Source organism: Semicossyphus pulcher, unplaced genomic scaffold (assembly GCF_022749685.1).
Source record: "Semicossyphus pulcher isolate SPU_LCO1_2020_fin unplaced genomic scaffold, fSemPul1.0.p SCAF_1, whole genome shotgun sequence".
In the NCBI taxonomy this organism is placed as follows: Eukaryota; Metazoa; Chordata; class Actinopteri; order Labriformes; family Labridae; genus Semicossyphus; species Semicossyphus pulcher.
In genome coordinates, this window is record NW_027211603.1 from 5,096,926 (window position 1) to 5,116,625 (window position 19,700).

The 19,700-nt window shown below is 41.5% G+C and overlaps 1 protein-coding gene across 1 annotated transcript in view; it reads right to left on the reverse strand.

The window, feature by feature from the left end:
- The window catches only part of lrp4 (low density lipoprotein receptor-related protein 4), a 130,988-nt gene extending 123,576 nt beyond the window's left edge, over window positions 1-7,412 (reverse strand). Inside the window, exon 1 of the mRNA XM_069657494.1 lies at window positions 7,091-7,412. Within this exon, the coding sequence (XP_069513595.1) occupies window positions 7,091-7,151 (61 nt within the window). The 5' untranslated portion in view covers window positions 7,152-7,412. The remainder of the gene's footprint in view (window positions 1-7,090) is intronic.
- Between the last annotated feature and the right edge of the window lie 12,288 nt (window positions 7,413-19,700).

Here is a 19,700-nt window from a genome sequence, read left to right on the forward strand (position 1 = left end):
CAGCAGCGGATTACCATACATGTGGTGCTTTAGCAAGTATCTGGTGACAACAGCGTATGTGGGTTTGAGTTGAGATAGCTGCAGTGTTCATGGAAACATTGGAACCATGTTGATGTGTTTTCAACAGTTTTTTGACTACAATGGAGCTCTGTAGCACAAAAGTTATTTAAGGCTTTGGCTACACAGGCGATACTTAAGGACATGCATTCATTGTTTTGTTTTATCTTTTATTAAATCTGTTGAAATCGCAAAATATACAGCAACATATCTCAAACTTTTCTAAAAGCTTTCCATGGCGCGTTTTCTTACAAACGTTACAAACCAGAGAGAATTTTTGATAATCGAGTAAATCATATAACTGTCGCAATATTACAAAAGTCTGTATCTGAAGATTTGTTTAATTATTTGCTGTTTTAAAAAGTTATTTAACTGCTCATGCATTTACCCTATCGATTGGACACCCCCCCCTGACAGAAATGACGAGGGGACAACTGTCCTGCACTGAGAAATTGTTCAGAGGTCTCTGTTGCACAGGGACAAAAGTCATCTCCAAACCATATGTTTGTCTGTGTCGCCCACTGTGCAGTTATAGCCGTTGGACACGCTAAAAATATGGCTGCATAAACTTCCCAGTAGCCGCTTGCTCTATAAAGACTTAGCCCATACAGACACTGTCATCAGACAAATGTCTTCCCTTTGTCTGCAGAGAGGATCCCATGATCTCTTGGTTACCGAGACAATACACAAGAATAAGTGGCTTATTTTTAATGCATGGCTGAAACCGCATTCAGGCAGGGAAAGAGGCCTTTCATCACAAAACAACAAGAAAGCTACAAGCATTTCACACTGATGTCTTCTTCCAAATTTGCCAGAATTTCATTAGCGTTCCAGCGGATGCCTCTACCCCCCACGTCGCAGTGTGAGAGGAGTGAAGCCTGAAGAATTAAGTTACTATGGATCCGTACGAGCGTGTGTCCTTCAAAATGTCTTTGTGTCCCTGCCCCCCTCCCCTGGTTGTGCTCAGACAGCCAGTCTCCAGCCCTGCTTATCTTTCTGTCCTCTACAGCAGACCCCCGCTGAGACAGAGAACCAGAGTTTATTACAGTCTCCAATAATCTGCAACCCCCGAGGAACTCAGATTCATACTACATGGCCTAAAAAAAAACGTCCCTTTCCATATCAAACCTCCGCGGTGACGTGCCCTGAATTTCATATCACAAAACTTATACAGTAACATTAGACAGTAAGAGTAACACAGCACACTTGTTTAACTGGTGATGTCATTTGAAAAGCTTGTACCCTCTGGGCATGTCTCTTGTGCTACCTGTGGTTTCACATTCAAAGAAACTTCATTATCAAAGAAATGACAGAAATATTCATTAAACTGAAACCAACAAGTTTGTGATTCATGTTCCTTTTTTTTACCAACTCCAGGCGAGAATGGACGCCATTTATAGCCCCGTCACTATATCATACTTACACACAAAACACTTAGTGCTATGCCATTGGGAGAAATTTAGGGTTCCTTGCCTTGCTTAAGGGCACTTTGCCGTGTGGACAGAAGGTAGGGACAAGATCAACAAGCTTACGATTGATGCACCTAGATCTGCAATAATGGATTAGTCAATCAACAGAAATGTAATTGGCAACTTATTAATAAGTGTTGAACACATTTTTCATACAAAAATGGCAGAAAATTCAGTTTTCAGCCTTTTAAGTACGAATATTTCCTTCTTGTCGCTGTTTTAAACCATATGAAAGTGAATATCTCAGGGTCTTAGACATTTGTATTGACAAAACAGGACATTTCAGGAAACCCACCTTGGGCTTTGTGAAACTGGGTGGATATTTTTAACTGTTCGTTGACATTTCATTGACCGGACAACTCATTAATTAATCTAGATAATCAGGGGATCTGTCCATGCTGAATTTATGTTGTCGCACTAACAATGATCCATCCTCAACGCCAAGATTGGAAGGTTAATTTTCATGTTGGCCTTGGCCAGGTGTTAAAATGCATATATTCTCCTGGCTTTCTCTTGGTCAAATACCAGGCAGCTTAGATGCACTTTAAATTCCCCCAACAATCAGGTCATTGAAATAAGCAAAGAATCATAGGTGGCAATCTCTCATCATCCTTGTAGCGTGTGATAGCGTCACCAAAAGATTCAAAGGTTGTCCCAGAGTTCTACCAGTGGATCATTCCTGTTACTACACCTCCAACTGTTGCTCTTGGCACTGCCATTGGTCGACTTTGTTTGTTTGCTAGCTCTTGTACTCTCAAAGCTGACATCTGTGACATATATTAGCGCTGTGAACATAATTGAAATGGGCCCCGGGGCCATGGCATCATGTTCTGAAATCAGACACGACTCCTAAGACGAGAGTCTGCCCGGGGGTCTCTTGCAGAGGAGGCCGGCCGTGCAGAGGGGAGAGAGCCAGGTGATTTATAGGAAGGTGGAGGAACATGAGGAGAGGAGTGGGGGCTGAGGTCTGACATTTATCCATATGGGAATGTTGACGGGGGAGGGGGGGTTGAATCAAGTAATCATAGGTTACCTCCACTGCTACCTTGGAGGTGCAATTCCATCCCCTCTGCAGAGACACACAAAGCACAGCGGGGGTATCGGGTGGCGTAGTCGGCCTTCCCCTGGTGAAAGCAAAAGCCTGGCCGACACCAACCGAACCAGCTAGACCAGAAGAGGGCACACACACACACACACACACACACTCAGGACAGAAAAAACACACACTTGTCCAACACAGCAGCTCCAGTCTCAGATCCATTAATGAAACTTTCACCCTGGTCTTCCCCCTGAAGCCCCTCAAAAGCCTCAATCATGACAGGAAAGTCACCAGAGTGGAAGGTGAATGTGCATCTCTTCCAAAACAACCAATCCCCGCCAGGAGTGAAGACAAAGTAGTTCCATTTAATAGTCACCACATCCTCTAAACCAATCTTTCCCCGTTTGAGGAAAAAGTATCGTTGCCTTCAGCGTGGAATCTGGACCAAAAACAACTCGTGGCGAGCAATAAATCTGTCTGCATGCCGAGTTATTCAGAAATATCAACATTGCAACACCATTAATACCAAAACACAATTACTCCGAGGGCACTTAATCAAATGTGGTGGTGGAGCTATTTTGCAAGACAAAGTCATAAATTAACATTCGAATGCTCGCTGGGCACGCAAAACCACGCCTGGAGGAAAAAAGGACGCTGGCGAGAGTGTGTGTGTTTGTGAATGAGCGTGTTTGTCCAGGATGAGGAGAGCAATGTCAGGGGACTAATCAATCCAATGAGGGGATACAGGGAAGGGCACAAAGAGCGGCAGCAACTTGAACCACAGAGCAGAGCAGCAGAGTGAATACAAGGACAAACTCTCCACCGCCCCTTTTCATCTCGCTCTCTCCTCCTACTGTACACTTTGATTTTTCTTGTCTCGCTTTTTCTGTCTTCTTTCAAGCATCTCTAGTGCTGAATGATTACCATGTTAGAAAGTAAAGAGAACGTTTGTTAACAACAGCTTCAATAATCATGACAATGAGAGGAGATGGAAAGGTGGACATCAGACAGATCCTCATCTTTAGGGTTTGTATAGTAAATTTAGTACCAAAATGAATACACAATGATACTTATATTAATACATGCATATTCTGTGGCCAAGGAGCTGTCCAAGAACCTTTTCTGGAATAAATTAACCCCAAATTTATATTTCACAAATAGTTTCTCATATGGGCGTCCTGGTGTAAGAGTGCACGTGATTTCATTTGTTTGTGGCATAGCTGTTTTACATTGCACAAAGCCAGTTTGATATTGAATGACATGGAAAAAAACAACAAATGGTTTCCTTGTTGAAACGTAGCATTGACGGAGTTGAATAAGCAGAGAAAGACATGAAAAATTTTTTTAAAATAGAGTCTACAAAATAATGTTAGCATCAGGGAGAATGCGGTTTTATACTCATTTTTTAACCTCCCAGGACTTTTTTGCGGGGTAGAAATTAGCAAAGAGTACAAAGCAGGTGCACCTCATGCAATGTTTACTAGTTACAAGGTTATCGTTTAGCAAATCAGGCACTGATGGTGCAGCACTGTATTTGTACCTCTTTATAAAAGGCTTTTTTTCTTCCAAAAATATTTCGCAATTGTTTTATTTGAAAAAACAAAGTTCAATATTGGAGGTATGCGAGTTAAAATACAGCCCTGGATTCGTGGCATTGACACTTCATGATATAAATAATCACATGCTTCTTTTTGTCTCGTATTTTACTGACATCATCTCCTTGCTTTGCTTCTTCTTTGTTTGGCTGCAGCAGCTAAAACCAACCAACCCCACTCAAGGAAGGAGTCTTTTTGGACGGATGCCCAGCTGTCGGATTCTTACAGCAGCACCGTCTCAGTTTAGTCCTGTACAGTTCTGCAGGAGAAGGATCATCATGCAAAATCGCATCCCCTCTCCACTGGATTATGGATTTATCTGTCAATGAGGCTTTGCCGTAAACTGTACGAATGTGACGTAATGTGCAGTGATGCCTTCAGTGGGACAACACTTAGGAGGTTCTGAGTTAACCTGAAAGTCCAATCAATAGTTGATTAGTAAATGAGGAGGGGTCCAGTGGGGATAGCAAGAGTGGGTGAGGGGTCGTCCCGTCCCAGACGGCATCATTAAACTGTGTAACACACTCTCAAACACGCCATTAGTCCAACTGAGCCCATTACTGCACGGCTACTAGACTCGGCTGGGAAGGCATTTCACACACACACACACACACACACACACACACACACACACACACGTTGGATACTGTCTCTCACACTCACACACAGGCAGAGTAATAAATCGTAGCCTCGGGTCATCTACTGTCAGCCCGGACTGGCGGCCGGCCTTCATAATGCCGTTCAGCATACACAGCTCGGAAATTATAGCCTTTATTCCTCTTTCAGTGAAACCATAATGTATGTCTTATAATACAAGGGTCAAGAAAATAAAACAGCTGACATGTCAGGGACTCGGGGTTAGACTGATTTATCACATTGCAAGTATTTGTGGCCAATATAGGATTAACATTTCAATTTCTAATCCACTGGAATTTCATTTTTGCATACAAGGTTTTGTTAAGTCAATTAATTGTTCAAAGAAACAGATCTATGTGGGGTTTTCACAAAGCCTGAAATTTCCCAACCACTGGATAGCTGTGGTCTGAGTTCCCGTCTTTAAGAGCCACCCCCCCTAAAATAATGTCATTAGTGGCAGTCAGACTGTCAGTGTCATGTGAGGGTTTAAAAGCTATTTTCAGACACTTTCAAGCCAAACAGAAATACACTTAAAAAGGGAGAAAATGTAATATGTTAAATACCTGGACAAATTTAGAAATCTTGATTGGTAACTGGAATGAAAAAACATCTATCAATAGCTTCAGGGTGGAAAAAAGGCACTAACCAGCATCACTTGAGTTAGGCCTATGTTATGTGCCACAGTGGAAAATGCCAACAGCAGCAGAACACAACCCTGTACGACAGACAACCGTGTGTTTAAGACATGATACAGGCCCGGCAGACTTAATTGCTTTACAACAGAACATGTCCATAATCAAACGGAGGATGGCCTCCCGCCCCAGATAAAGAGGGGGGGACGGGGGAAACACTGATAACTACATCTGAGAGGATGAAAGACCCAACTATAAATAGAATGGGGATCATCCAGAAGGGCCTTTTGTTTTCGATTGGATATCGATTCTTATCTGGCTGACATTTTGAAGATAGTCTCCTGGTGACATTTAGAAGTCTTCACAATTACAGCAACCCCCCTTTGTGGTCCAATCAGCCAATTACAGATAACATTTTTGCTATTGTGTCGGGTAAATCTTTCCATGTCCCGTCAGAGGGCACAGCACCCATGTGTATTTGTGTAACTGTGTGTGTATGCATGACGCCATCCCAGTGTGTGTGTGTGTGTTTGGAAATAGCTTCCGTAGGGTCCTTGCATTCCAGCGGCTGTTCTAACATGTTGTAAATACAAGGTGTTAGAGAAAACATAGGAAGGGGGTGGTGGAAATCACTCAGACCTATTACAAGTGCTGCAGGGGGGTAAGTAGGGGGGGCAGGATGTAGGTTATCATAGATAAACAACCCCGATCACCTGCAATCACAGCCAAGAGCGGCGTGCATGGTTTTTTTTTCCCTTTTCTGATGTGAGTGGAAGAATAAAGGCTGCAGCCACCAACATCGCTTTCATAATTCAACAACTCAGTTTTGCTTTAAGTCAATGGATCATTTGCATAACAGAGACAAGTGAAAGAGCATTTTAAAGTAACTTTCTACCAGCTTCTATCTCATGCAAAAAGCACAAAATCCATTGCACATTCTCTTTTATACGTTTCATGTCTCATTCCCAGCTTCTAGGCGTTCAAGACACATCTTAAAACAGCATTTTAACTACTGCAAGATTTGGGATTTAATTCCCACATCAGCCAGAACTGATGGAAATCTGACAGGACATTGGGCATGGGCATATAAACCTCATATTGCATACAACCTGACCAGCATGTACACCAAAAAAAAAACTTGCAAAACCTTCCATAAACCCATATAATCAGTTAATTTCACAGCAACATGTACAGTAGTTCTTACAGATACTACTTCCAACAGCACGTAGAGCTGGCACACAGAATGAATAAAGTAAATCATGCAAATAAAGCTTCAAAACTGCAACACATTTAAAAGTATTAAAAAGTGCAAAAGTTACGTTTGCACAAGTTAAATCAAAATAACGTGACGAACTGCTGCAGATGCGAGAGCTCGGGCTATGGCTCAAACGGGCATGTTGTCAAACAAGATTTAAAGAGAGCATGAACACACAGACTCGGACACCTTTTCCACCACAGTTTCTATTTTAACCACCTAAATTGCGCTTCCTAATAACGTGGAAACTTGCATGCGGAGTTTAAATGTCAGCAAAGGAGGGCATTGAGTACTACTTCTAACAAACACCGGCGGTGCAAAAATACCCCCGTTTAACTCTTCCAAAACACGCTCACACGGAGTTCTTTGCACCGCTTTGCAGAGTTTTAAAACTGGCATTTTCTTACCTGGACTCTGGCTGAGCAGCAAAGTTACCAGGGAGCCCCACAGCACCGCGGCCAGCTGCATCTTGTACCCCGCTTTTCTCTCTCTTCTCCGGGCTTCCCGTTCCCTTTCTTCCCCCTCTTCTTCTTCTTCTCCTCACAGTTAAATATCAACGGGCTTTAGTTGCAAGAAGGCGCTCCGTCTTTCACGCTAACCTCATACCATGACTGACTTGTTAGCCCCTTTTCTCTCCCCGACCTCCTCCGCCTCCTCCTCTTGTGTGTGATAACGCGACAAAACCGGGATTAAAAAGTTAACTCTGAGGGGTACAGCTCGGCTACGGTCTCCAACATGTTGTGCTCCAGTTCCCTACGCTGTGGCTACCAAAAGGAGCTGTGGGCTGAACCAAACACAAGCTGAGGGGGAGCTTACCGTGTCTACCGTAGTATGTTTAAGGTAACTTTGACGTAAATTAGTAACAATTACATTTAATTCATGTTACCTATTATGCGAGACTCAGTTAACACATAATCTGCCAAATATGTTGTTGTTTTACTCGTTTTTAATTCTTCATTCCTCTCCCTACTTCCCTATCCCGCAAGGAATGGTCTCGTCCAAAATCTCTGCTCTCGTTGTGTCATTTCTTAAATTACGTTTTTTCAAAAAGAGGCTCGTGGTCAGAAAATCAAAGGATAAATTCAGACAGCATCTGGAGGCATGAGTAAACTATTTGTGCCCGTCCTCGCAGCGTGGAAAAACTTCTTACTTCCCCTCTCATTCTGCCTTTTTTTTTTACACAAGAAGAGACGAAGAAGAGGGGGAAAAGTTTCCCTGTTGTCACTTAAGTCAATGGAGGCAAATGACAGACCAGTGGTTTCCACAGTGGGGTGTAATGACCATGAGATGAGGTCATTACACAGTCATTATTCAGTACCACTGATTTACAAAACGCTACTGGAGGAATAGTATGGTTATATTGAAATATAATTAAGTCCAAAAGGGACCTTTTATCCTTCACCCTAGAATTACAATATGTTCCATTAAGAATCAGAAGGAATTTGTTTTGGTGCAGAACAATTAACACAGAACTAGAATTAAAGACTTAAATACAATAAAATAAAAAAATAAGCATTAAGAATAAAAATATAAAAAACAAAACATATAATACAAAATATGTACAACAGGTGTAATTAAAAACTGTAAAGATGTGCAGGATGGTGAGTGCAAAAACAGTGTAAAATTTAAAAGAGTTCAATGTGAACAGACAATATTTAAAGTCCAGTGTTCGTTAATGGAACACATAGAGTCTAGGGATGCTTTTGTAAAGCCAAAAGTTTATGAATGCAGTTTAGTCCAAAAACTCAGTATTATTTAGGCTACTGACACACTTATTGTTATAGACAGACATAGAAACAATTAGCCTAGTAGGCCAACAATTATGTCACTTTACTAAACTAAAGGCAATGTACAAGGTCCCATAAGAATGGTGTGTTTAGAACAGGAGCTAAAAAGAAGCATCATCATTTTATCATGAATACTCACTATAACCTCATTATTCAGGATCACATCATCAGTTTCTTTAGAAATAGTATTATTGAACCAGAACCAATTCAATATATTTTAAGTAGTATAAGCTAATTTAGAATTTAAGAACCATAAACTGTAACTACAAATGCTAAGGGTAAAAGAGACGATTAAAAGATGAGGTCCACTTAAAGGCCTTTTGTGGGTTATCAATATGTTTATTGTCAGTTTCATAGAGAGAGACAAATGAGATAAAGACCTTGAGAATTTAAGACACAAATACATAAAAAAAAAACATACAACATTTATACTAGCAGCATAATGTAGTGACTCATATCAATATGACATAATATGTCATTTTATTCCAGAAGTAAAGGCGTGTTAAAGTTTATTAAAGTTGATTTAAATCACAGGCCATGTTCACAGTGCTGGAAACGAAAACATCTTTCCTTCCTCAAAAGTGAGTCAGTTCTGTGTCAGTGCGAAAACTAGAGTTATTGAGTTATTTGTATGACTTTTATATCTTTTCAACCTGACATTTATTATGTGCCTGAGTGTTGAGAGTTTTGGCATAGTCAGCAGGAACAGGAGAATAGCTGTGATGGCTGTGTTCGGGTGTACAGCAGAGACAATGAATGAGTGGTTTTGTAGTGAAGTTTTACGTTGTTTGCAGGAAATGTGGCTTTAATGACAATGCAGAGTCCAGTGTCCTAAAGCCATGTACCTCTAGGAAAGCTTACAGGAAGGCTCCAACCAAGCACAAAAATCTCAGGGCTACTTTTGCGTTTGTAGGTCAGCTCAGGAGTATGACATCATGGTTGGCTGGAGATGAAAACAAAAGATCTGATTACACAAATCGCTTTTAAGCATTGCGGTCTACATTGTTAATTTAAGCATTAAATTGGCACTGAAGTAATAGATTAGTAAGTTTTAAAGGTTTGTGATGTTTGCATGACAAAAATGTATTATGTCTAATTACCTTTCCTTGGAAAATGACTGAATACCCAGCACGTGCACTGCTTCACACTATACATATTTATGTCCTTCCTCTTTCCCTGGAAAGGATCGAGGCTTTGGACCCCGCTTTCTAATTACGAGGCAGCTTTGGTTAGGATGTGAGCTGGCTCGTCTCTAAACAGGACATCACCATTCAGCACACGCCTCCCCTCCTCTCTCCCGTGGAGCATCCATCAGAGGCTTACATTTCATCCCAATAAAAGTGCCCTGCACTGTCACTTGTTACGATTTGATACAGAGCATTTTAATGGACAATGCTTTGGACAAAGAACTGTTATAATTCTATTAAAAGCATAAAGAATAAATTTCAGATTTCTTTTCTGTTGTTTTTCCTTTTGCATTCACATTATATTTATCAATCAATCATCAATCAAATTTTATTTGTATAGCACCAAATCATAACCAGAGTTATCTCGAGACACTTTACAGAAAGAGCAGGTCTAGACTGACTCTCTATTTATGCATGCAAGATCCCATTGGAGGGTTGATATGTAAGAGGCACAAATACTCTGCATCATAACCTTCTTTCACGAGGCAAGGGCATGACACACTCATTTTAAAGTGAGACACTAAGTCCTAACTAAGACCCTTGTGAATACTATATCCATAGGAAGTGTAAGATTAAAAACCTTGCAGTTGCAATTCGTCAGATCTGAGTGACTACACTTAATTTCTAGTAACTATGAGCTGTGGGTTCATTATACGGGCGTAAGAGTTAACTTCATCAAGGGGGGCTGCCCATCGAGAAGCTACTTGATCGGATATGCAGAGATGGAGTCTTGTTTATAGCACAGGAAAAGAAAAATGTTGGCTGAAGGCATGAATTGCATCGATTTGTATTCATAAAGACGACAGTAAACAATGTAATCCAACAGGAAGTTACAGACATAGAAAGTGTAAAATAACAAATAACGAAAATCTTAAGCATTAGAGAACTTACAGACGTCGGAGAACTCATGAAAAAATTGCCCTCTCTAGAGCTGTGTTTGGTTTGTCTGTTTTGGGCTACTGTAGCAACTAGGGCTGTCAACAGATATTCCAAATTCGAATATATAACCAAATTGTAATAAGAAACGGATATTCGCATATAAAAATTAATATTCGATGTGGAAAAAAATCAGCACTACCACGGCTGTCTCGCAAGCTCTTGCGTGTTCTAGCATGTTCTCGTATGTCCGTTCACGCACTCTCTTGAGCCAGTCCCACTGGTCAAAACCTGCTAACACACAGCTTTTTCACTTAATGGGAAGGACTATTGGCATTCAGACCCAGGTCCAATGACTCTGCAGTAGACCCGGGTAATCATTGCCTCGGCTCCGGTCAGCATTGATGGGAACACAAAACCCGTGTTGACACGCTATTCTCCGCCCCCTTTCTGGCACAATGCTATGCTCGGCGCGCTTAATGTCCATCTTACCATAACCAAATTATTTGATCTGTTTATTTTGCAAACAGGAAGCATATGTTGATCTTTAAAAGGCATGTTTATGTTTAAATAAATGTATCTTTGCTCTCTTGTTTGTCTCTTGTTGTATTGGTATGCCCTCATGGACATATTGAGCAGAAAATTGATATTTGAATACTTTTTTTGTGTAAATGTTTTTTTGGAAGGAATAATCCAAGGTCATTCTTGGCCGCACTAGTAGCAACATGGCGGAGCAAACTGGCAGACTCAGTGGAGGAGGACCCGCTCCATTTGTGGTTAAAACTCAATCAAAGGAAACATAAAAAAATCAACAATTTTTATAATTATACACCAATAAAAACACAAGTAAGAGTCAAACAAAATGTATGACTGATCATAAAACTAAAGATAATCCCACAATCATTCTCCCTTTATGCAGTAATAAGCCAGGTGTGCAGAAAGCTTTTGAACTTCTCTCTTATACACTCCTCTTTATTCTATAGAAAACGACTTTGTTCACAATAACCGAGAACAACTTGGAGTGCATCTGAGGAGAGATGGTTTGAAAGGTCCATTATCCCTGTTTGTACAATTTGACACTACAAAGAGTTCTTGGGAGAGATTGGGAGGTAGTGATGCAGCCAGGAGGAGCTATGACAGCCGGCTTTTCAACTTGAAGTGAAGCCATTAACAACTGGTATAAACAGACCTGTCTTTAGATGTGTTTAAACTTGCTTGTTGGAGGTTTGCTGAGGTGTTAATAAGATAATTACTATCAAGCACCAAAGACATAACATTCACTTTCTTTGGAATACTACTACCCTAGCAGTAACAGAGACAATAAAGATGCACTATTACAGACATTTGGCAATAAATCTGATTAAGCATCCACAAAAATCTGAGTGATATAAATCATTCATAAATATTTGAAAAAGTAGTTCAATTGGCATTTGATTGACAGTTGCCTGGACAACATACAAGCATGGCAATCAGCGAAGTGCAGCCAAACAGTATGTTTGAGTCTTCTTAATCAGAATGAAAGGAGGAAACAGAAGCACTGCCATCTGAAAAGTATTCATTTCGAATGGTCACTGAATGGTGAGTTTCAAAATGCTTTGTTATCCGCATCATAGTTAGCAGTTAGCAAAAAATGTTAGCTGAGATAGCATTTCTGTTCTAAAAGTTATGAATGCAAAGCTAAATGATGGTTCCATAGTGTAAGCTAGTCCAGTCCATCGCACAGTCAACATCTGCTGCTGATATTGATCATAAATAGCCCGCACTCAATCTCGGATCCCATTGGCTCTAGTCTGATGACGATATAGCCTCTGGGGACAACGGCGAACATGGCGGGCGTGTAGCCGATGAAAGCCTTCCTGTTAAGACTTCCTTTTCCACGTGCTGCAATGTTTACAGAAAAAGTTTTTCTTGTGATTGACTTTAATTATCGGGTCTTACCTTTGCTGAACTTTCAACGTCATGATGCAGATTAGTAAAAAGTGAAAATGCAAGCTTTATCAGGTCTGTCCTCAAGAGGAGAGAAAAATACTCCTCTACTACTACTACTACTTTAGATCTAGAACTGATTGTTAGCTGTTAATAGATAGAATAGAAGAGATTAATAGGGAGGTAAATCGTTGTCAGATGACACTTATGTGAGCCGGGGTGTCATTACGGCGCATTACGTTCTGCCTGCTTTTGCTCTCCACACGGACTATTTTTCCTGCATACGCCGCAGCCTGCTGATACGTGATTGGTCAATATTACTCGGACTACAAGCGTAGTAGAAACCAGAACACTTGCCATCCCTAAAATCCGCGTCCCTGCCTACATAAATAGAGATTAGCCCGCACTAAATTCAAGCAGCCAAAAATAGACACGCACTCAACACTTGACACTGGCTGCCATTAATACTTGGCCCCAGACAACACTGGTGTAAACAGCTGTGCTGCGACTATTACTGTGATTGGTTATAACCAGGCACATTTCAAACCAAATATCATGAAAGTTTATAGAAACTTAAATGACAATTTCATCATTGGTTTAAAACTAATTTCTAAAACTTTTTAGTTATTTTCATGTACATAAGACCCTATTACAAAGTAAGAAGGCTATTGTTGATTTGGGTTTCCTGATTCTCAAGGTTTCCATGACCCTCTTTTCATAATGTCAAATGTGATAGACTTAAATATATCGGCCAACTCATCAAAGCAAAGAGAGTCAAAAGCTTCAGGAGTTTGTGTCGAACGAAAATAAATACAGGTTGATTTTAACATATCTTCTCTTGGTGCAATACACTGACAGATTGTTGTGACTGAACGGGGAGCTGATCCAGGATCAGGACCTGGACGGGTTGAACTCCTGGCGTTCGGCCTGGCTGCAGTTTAAGCGCATAGCAGCTGTGGCCCCTTTCAGCTCCCATCTCGTCTCTGGGTGAGGAGATGGAGACATTTAATTATAACCTGTGATTAATGTGTCCGCAGTGGGCCAGGAGCCTGTCTGCACGGCACCGAGGGCTTTCGCTCAGGTCCCAGACTCGTCTCACACGCACGCACACGCACACACACTGAGAAAGACTTCGTATGACTGAGTACACACTGTTTTAACAATGTTATTAAAGAACCTTATCGCTTAAAGTGCCAAAAAGTCACACCACTGCTCCTCTGACTCTCGCATTCTCTCGTTCTGGTTTCTAACACCTTTTGGCCACTGCAACATATGGCTGTCAGAATAGCTGTGTGTGTGTGTACGAGTGTGTGTGTATTTGTAGGTGTTGGGAGAACAGCTGTGAGCTTATCACTTTAGTTTCCGCTGATAAATAAAGAAGAGCACTGGGAGATGAGGTGGCTGCCACAGAAGTTCAGGCAGGTGTTGGAAGTTTATTTTTATCTTTAATGTGTAGTATATGTTTGCGTCCGCGTGTGAGTGTGTGAGTGTGAAACATAGATATGACCTTCCCTCTTCACCACTTGCTTATAGGGAAATTCTTCTGTGAGATTAACACAGGATCTGACAAATTTCCTGCGCATCTTTCTTTCGCACACGTACGTACTCTTTCACACATATGTATGGTAAATGGATATTTATAGCGCTGTAGTAACTTGAAACAGGATTCACAAGTCTTCATGGAACATGGACACCCAGATATCCCGAAAGTAACCCTGCTTTTTTAGGGGACCTTACCGGTGTTTATTTGCCTAGTTAAGCCCTTTAACCACAAATATTTATTACTTTACTTTATGGCTACCAAAGTTTTCTGACAGACTTTCCAGAACGCTATTTATGTCCATTCATTTAAGTGCTTTATGAAAATCTTATTTGAGATAGGCCACTGTCACTGTGAACAATTTGTAGTTGCTTTTTGCAAAGGGTACATTATCATTGTGTAATAAGATAATAATTCAAGGACACCTGAAATCAGAGTAATCCTCAAATTCTACAGGATCCGTCTCCGGCGCGTTCCGTGTGCGAGGCGACCTCCGGAGTCGATCGCGGCCATTCAAGTCAATGCTCGTGATTCCACAGCACGTGCCGCAGTCCGTCTCTGGCGCGTCCCAGAAGCGTCTCTCCGCTCCGCTCCGCTAAAGATACGCGCCGGGTCTATTTTTGATGTGATCGTTCCAATCAGGAAGTCACACGCGAAAACAGCATACAGCACCTGGTCATTTCAAAATAAAACACCCTGTACGGACCGGTACAGACTGCCGTTTTTTTCCGTTTTCACAAGAACACACTGAAATCTTGAAAAAAGAACACTTTTAATTAAGTAGTGTACTCAGCCATGGTAGAAGCACAAAAATCACGCTGCTGATCAGACACCCTTCCTGTGGGTGAGGGCTCCTGCCTTCTGATGGACACGGATCCTGTGGGATCCAGGCATAACTTGTTAAAAAGCATCCTCAAGATGCTGCAAGCTGTAAAGAGACCAAAACAGTATGCTGTCAGTTTGGCTGTTGTATTAAATGCAATACAGCTGCTCATGAATCCTTATGGAGTTCTTTTTTCTATTTACTCAACAACTTTTGGATGTATCATTAGAAGATTACTGACGTTGACGCTCCCCAGTGCCGTCATTAATTAGACAGTGTGCCAGACAGCAATTACAGGAAATTAGAACAGATATATTAATTAATATTGTTATTGTAGTAATAACCAAACCTGAAACTACTCATTAATTATTCAATTACAAATTGTAATTATAGTTCTGTGAATTAATGTATGTGAAATGATCACGTGTAATGCAATCACTCACTGTGATGAACTTGCAGGGAAATTAGCTCCTACCCTACATCTTTAGCTCATTGCTTTTTGTTAGACGGGGACAAAAAAATGGGACAGAATTTGGAACTACGTGGTACAGAACAGTACACGTCTAGCAACTGAAAAGCCATACATTTTCTTGAGGAGCTGGTGACCAAAACTGAGCTAAAAAGAGAGTGAAAATCGGAGTTGTATTCATCAGTTGAACAACGTGCTGTCTTACCTTCCATGTTACCTCCCACACCAATCAGGGACGTTGGAACTATTTTCTTGGAGGGGGGGGCTGTGATGAGTGCATCAATCTGATGAAGAGCCTAAATGTATGAAGAACTTCGTGCTCTTGTAAACAATTGAAATCATCTGACAAATAGCCTACACTGCACACACTTTCGCTGCTCGATCAACTATAGGCTATGCACTAGAAGGTTGACAGTGTCACGCACTCTTTATGTAACTCAAATGCAGTATTGCATTTTGATTGGGTTAGGTAATAATGAGACAAAACATGATAAATGCCATGTAAGCGCTGACAACAAGTATAATATTATTATTATTATTATTATTATTTAATTGTGGTGAAAACCGGGACAACTTGGTTTTGATAGTGAAAACTAGGGATAATCCCAGACAAACGTAATGTCAGTAGTGACGCCAATCAATTCCCTTGTTAGCCAATGGGCTCCCTGTCATGACGCTGCCGGTGAATAATAAAAATGGTGAGGCACCGAAAAAAGATGGCGGCTTACAGACTGTCGGTGTAGGAGCATTGGTGGCTACTCGAGCCATCTGAAAAATAAAGTCCGTAGCAGTTTTCATGCCTCGGAGTTTGTTTTTCCCGCTAAGGACGCGTCATCTCCGGATTCTCCCCGTTCGGGACTCACTGGATCCTGCTCACGGGAGGACCGTCACTCCCGGTACCGGAGGTAACTTCGACAGCGTCGGAGGGGTTTTTGTTTTGAGTTTAAGAGTTTAGAATGATATAGAGGGCTCACTCTTCATAATGTTGCGGGCACGCAACTGTGTGGCCAAAGAGTCCTGAGTGGACAGGAGGGCTCACTCATGAGGAAATTGTGAACTGTGACTGTTGTATTGCGGGTTAACCCTTGGGAAGTTAATTAACTGATGAGAAAGGGGTTTTTTGGTTATTTTTGGCAGTTGTTAATACGTTATTTTGTCTGAAAAGGACACCTTTTGTTAACTTTTTTAGCTTTTGCTTCTGTTTCATTATATAAACTGTGTTGTTATGTTTGTTGTGGCTTGTTTTATGTGTTTTGCATACCAGGGTACTTGGAGGAAAATAATTGAAGTATCCCTGTGGTTGGCAAGATCATAATGCTAAGAATAATTTGTTGTTTGAAATGCTGGCTGGCACCCCAACTAACTTGGTCAAACCGCTACAGTGTGACTCCAAAAAACGCTGATGTTGATCTTTGTTTGCTGGACATATAAATGGCCCATGACAGTTGTGTTGTTCTGTCCCCAATAGATCAAAAAATACCACTAGGGCTTTAACTTGTGTGGGGGTTTTTTGTGGGTTTTTTTTTTACTTCATATGCTAAATTATACACAATAAATCAGAAAGGTTTTTAAAATGTTTTAATTCTGAAGATTTGTTCAACCTCCTGTCTCCCCTCTTTCTGTTTCTCCTATAGCCATGATGTAACTAGAGACACCCTTATTAAATTTAGCAGGGGAACCCGACCACACCACAGTCCACATGGCCAAGACTGGCTGCTGTGCCACAGTCATACCCACCACACACACAAACACACACTCAAACACACACACACACACTGAATGCGTCCTGCTGTGGTGTGGTTCGGAGCCCAGCAGCCTGTTCTGCGGCTCGTCTAACTACAGGGCTTTTCTGTGTGAGGTTTATTTTTGTGGATGCTCCGCTCTCTCCGTGTTCTCCTCGCACAATGGACTCGTTTACATGTGGCCAAAATCAAACACGCTTACATGGATGCAGCTCTCGCTTCGCTTCGTTGTTGGCCCTCCAACGTATGGAGACTCTGGTTTTGACCACAGGCTTGTCCTCGGCAATGAGAAGGGCCTTTACTCTCAAAGGCTGGTGTTATTTTAAATCCAAGCATAACATGTCCTTTATATGTCTTTAAGGAGATTACTGGTATTACTTAGAGCCTGCTGCTGATTTACTTCTGTTCTACATTTCAAATGGAATCAGATTTTGTGATGCTTGGTAATTCATTCAAATCCTTACTTCGCCCTTTCAAACTTACAGTATATGGAAATGAACAGCTGCCCTGGTCAACAAAGAACTCATGGATGTAATGCTTCAATGGTGTGTGAATCTATTCTGTTTTCTAAAATGTCAGTGGAACACAAGGATGTCGTAGGTTACCAAAACCTTACTCGATGAAAAAGCTGCATGCAGATGTATTTTGTTGCAAGCCAAACCGCTGATTTTTAACGTGGCAATGAACTGATATTTGGGAGGAGGTCTGGTGGATGTCTGATTTGCGTGACACAGGAGGCCCCAAATATGTCTTGTCCAATCTTTCCACAAATCGTACTCAAGTATTTTTATGAACACCATACAACAGAAGGCTTTGAAAAGGCTTTTAAAGACCAGACACATTTGACTCAAATCGTACATTTCAGTCAGTTACATATTCGATTTTCCAAAGCCTGGGTATCTGCAGCTAGATTCCTTGGAAATTTTCAAGAAGAATAACCAATAATGGAGCAGAAATGGAAGCAGATTTTGGCCACAGCTGCGGTTGTGTGTTTTCTGTGGTGATCGAGGCCGCAACATTAGCTAGTTAAGCATTGAGACTTTCTCCTTTAAACCAGTCCATAAAATAACCACCACAGCACTCACACCGTGTCCTAACTTCAGGCCAACATCCACTTTTGGTGTCGCATTAGTTAGGACATGGTGACACTGTAGGCCATGTGTGCAGTGGCTTTGACCTCCCCATACTCCCTTCCTGTTTGGTGCTGGAGAGAGAGCGTTGGTTGGAGCCTAGACTCAGACTTCAGACAGCTCAGACTAAGTTTTCTGACTATCTAACGGGATAAAGATGGGTAAGCCACGACTCTAATGACTGACTGAAAATGACTGAGCTGGCAATGGTTGCTCGCACTAAACCTAACCTTAAAATGAGACGACCTGAGTCATTTCTGAAACAGTCATATGTCCACATGTTAAAGGTTTGTTGTCAACATATATGCGTTTGCTGGTTTACTGAAGGGCAACAAAGTCTTGCTCTGTCTTTTACCTTGGGCGGACAAAAACATACGATCAAGTAAAACCTGGATCACTGACAATAAGTCGCTCTGACAAAGCATCACTTTCACCTGTTAAAACATCCACTCCCTGTTATTTGGCCTTGGTTGGTCTTTAATGTAGTATATAACTTCACAACAACAATATATGTGATTACAGGATCAGGTGGCCGTTGACATCTTTCAACTCACACTGAGCCTCTATTATCATCAGCAGCAGGCGCGAGAGGGATTTGGTCATGAATGTACATAATCAACACCTACACAAGCAAACACACACTTGTTTCTGCAGGTGTACATAATATGAATGAATCTGTGCGTTCACACGCAGGTAAACGCACACACACATTCCTCCCCGGCACAAAGTACACACACACTACAAAACCCACCTATACAAGCTCACGCACCTGGCCTGCTGGCATCAGGTCTTAAAAGCTCATTAGAAAGCCATCAGATCTTCAATGACTCACAGTGCCCCGGGCGCCGCTGCTGCTAAAGAGACCCCCGCTCTGAGGCCCCGTACCCAGAGGGAGTGCACTGAGGCCTGGGTTGAGAAGAGGTGAGGCTGTGGTGGCTCTGGAGGATCTGGATGGGGCTGAGGCAGGATTTCTGTTAAAACCACTGAAATGGAAAGAGACCAAGAGCTTTGATATGGCTTTGTGGGCAGAATTATCTCTGAGGGTGAGATTAAGATTTAAAGTGGGATAAATTGTTGCTAATCATCCTGTGCCTCCACAAAGTGTCATGCTGCATGCAAACATTGATCTCATGCACACACACACACAGCGCTGTATCTTCAGTGATGAATCCTTCGTGGTCCTGTGGGGAAACTGGATACCAATCACACTAAGTTTAAACCTACCAGAGGGGGGCTCACAATTTGTATAATATGTGATCTAAATACAGTCATTTAAACTACACAGTTAGCATCTAAAGTAAAGTAATAATCTTGGTTTAAAATTTAAAGTTGTTCAAATCTTTAAGTGGTAATCTCGAAGATCTCAGTTCTCTTTGGCGATAAACAGTAATTACAGGCTTCCCAGATATCCAGACAGTGCTGCATGTGTGACGTCCACGGTTGGCTCCGGTTGTAACTCTTGATTTACCTCGCTGACGGTCGCTTTCCTTTTCAGACTGTTTGCCTTCATCTGATTTTTTAATTCAAGGGCTTTGCA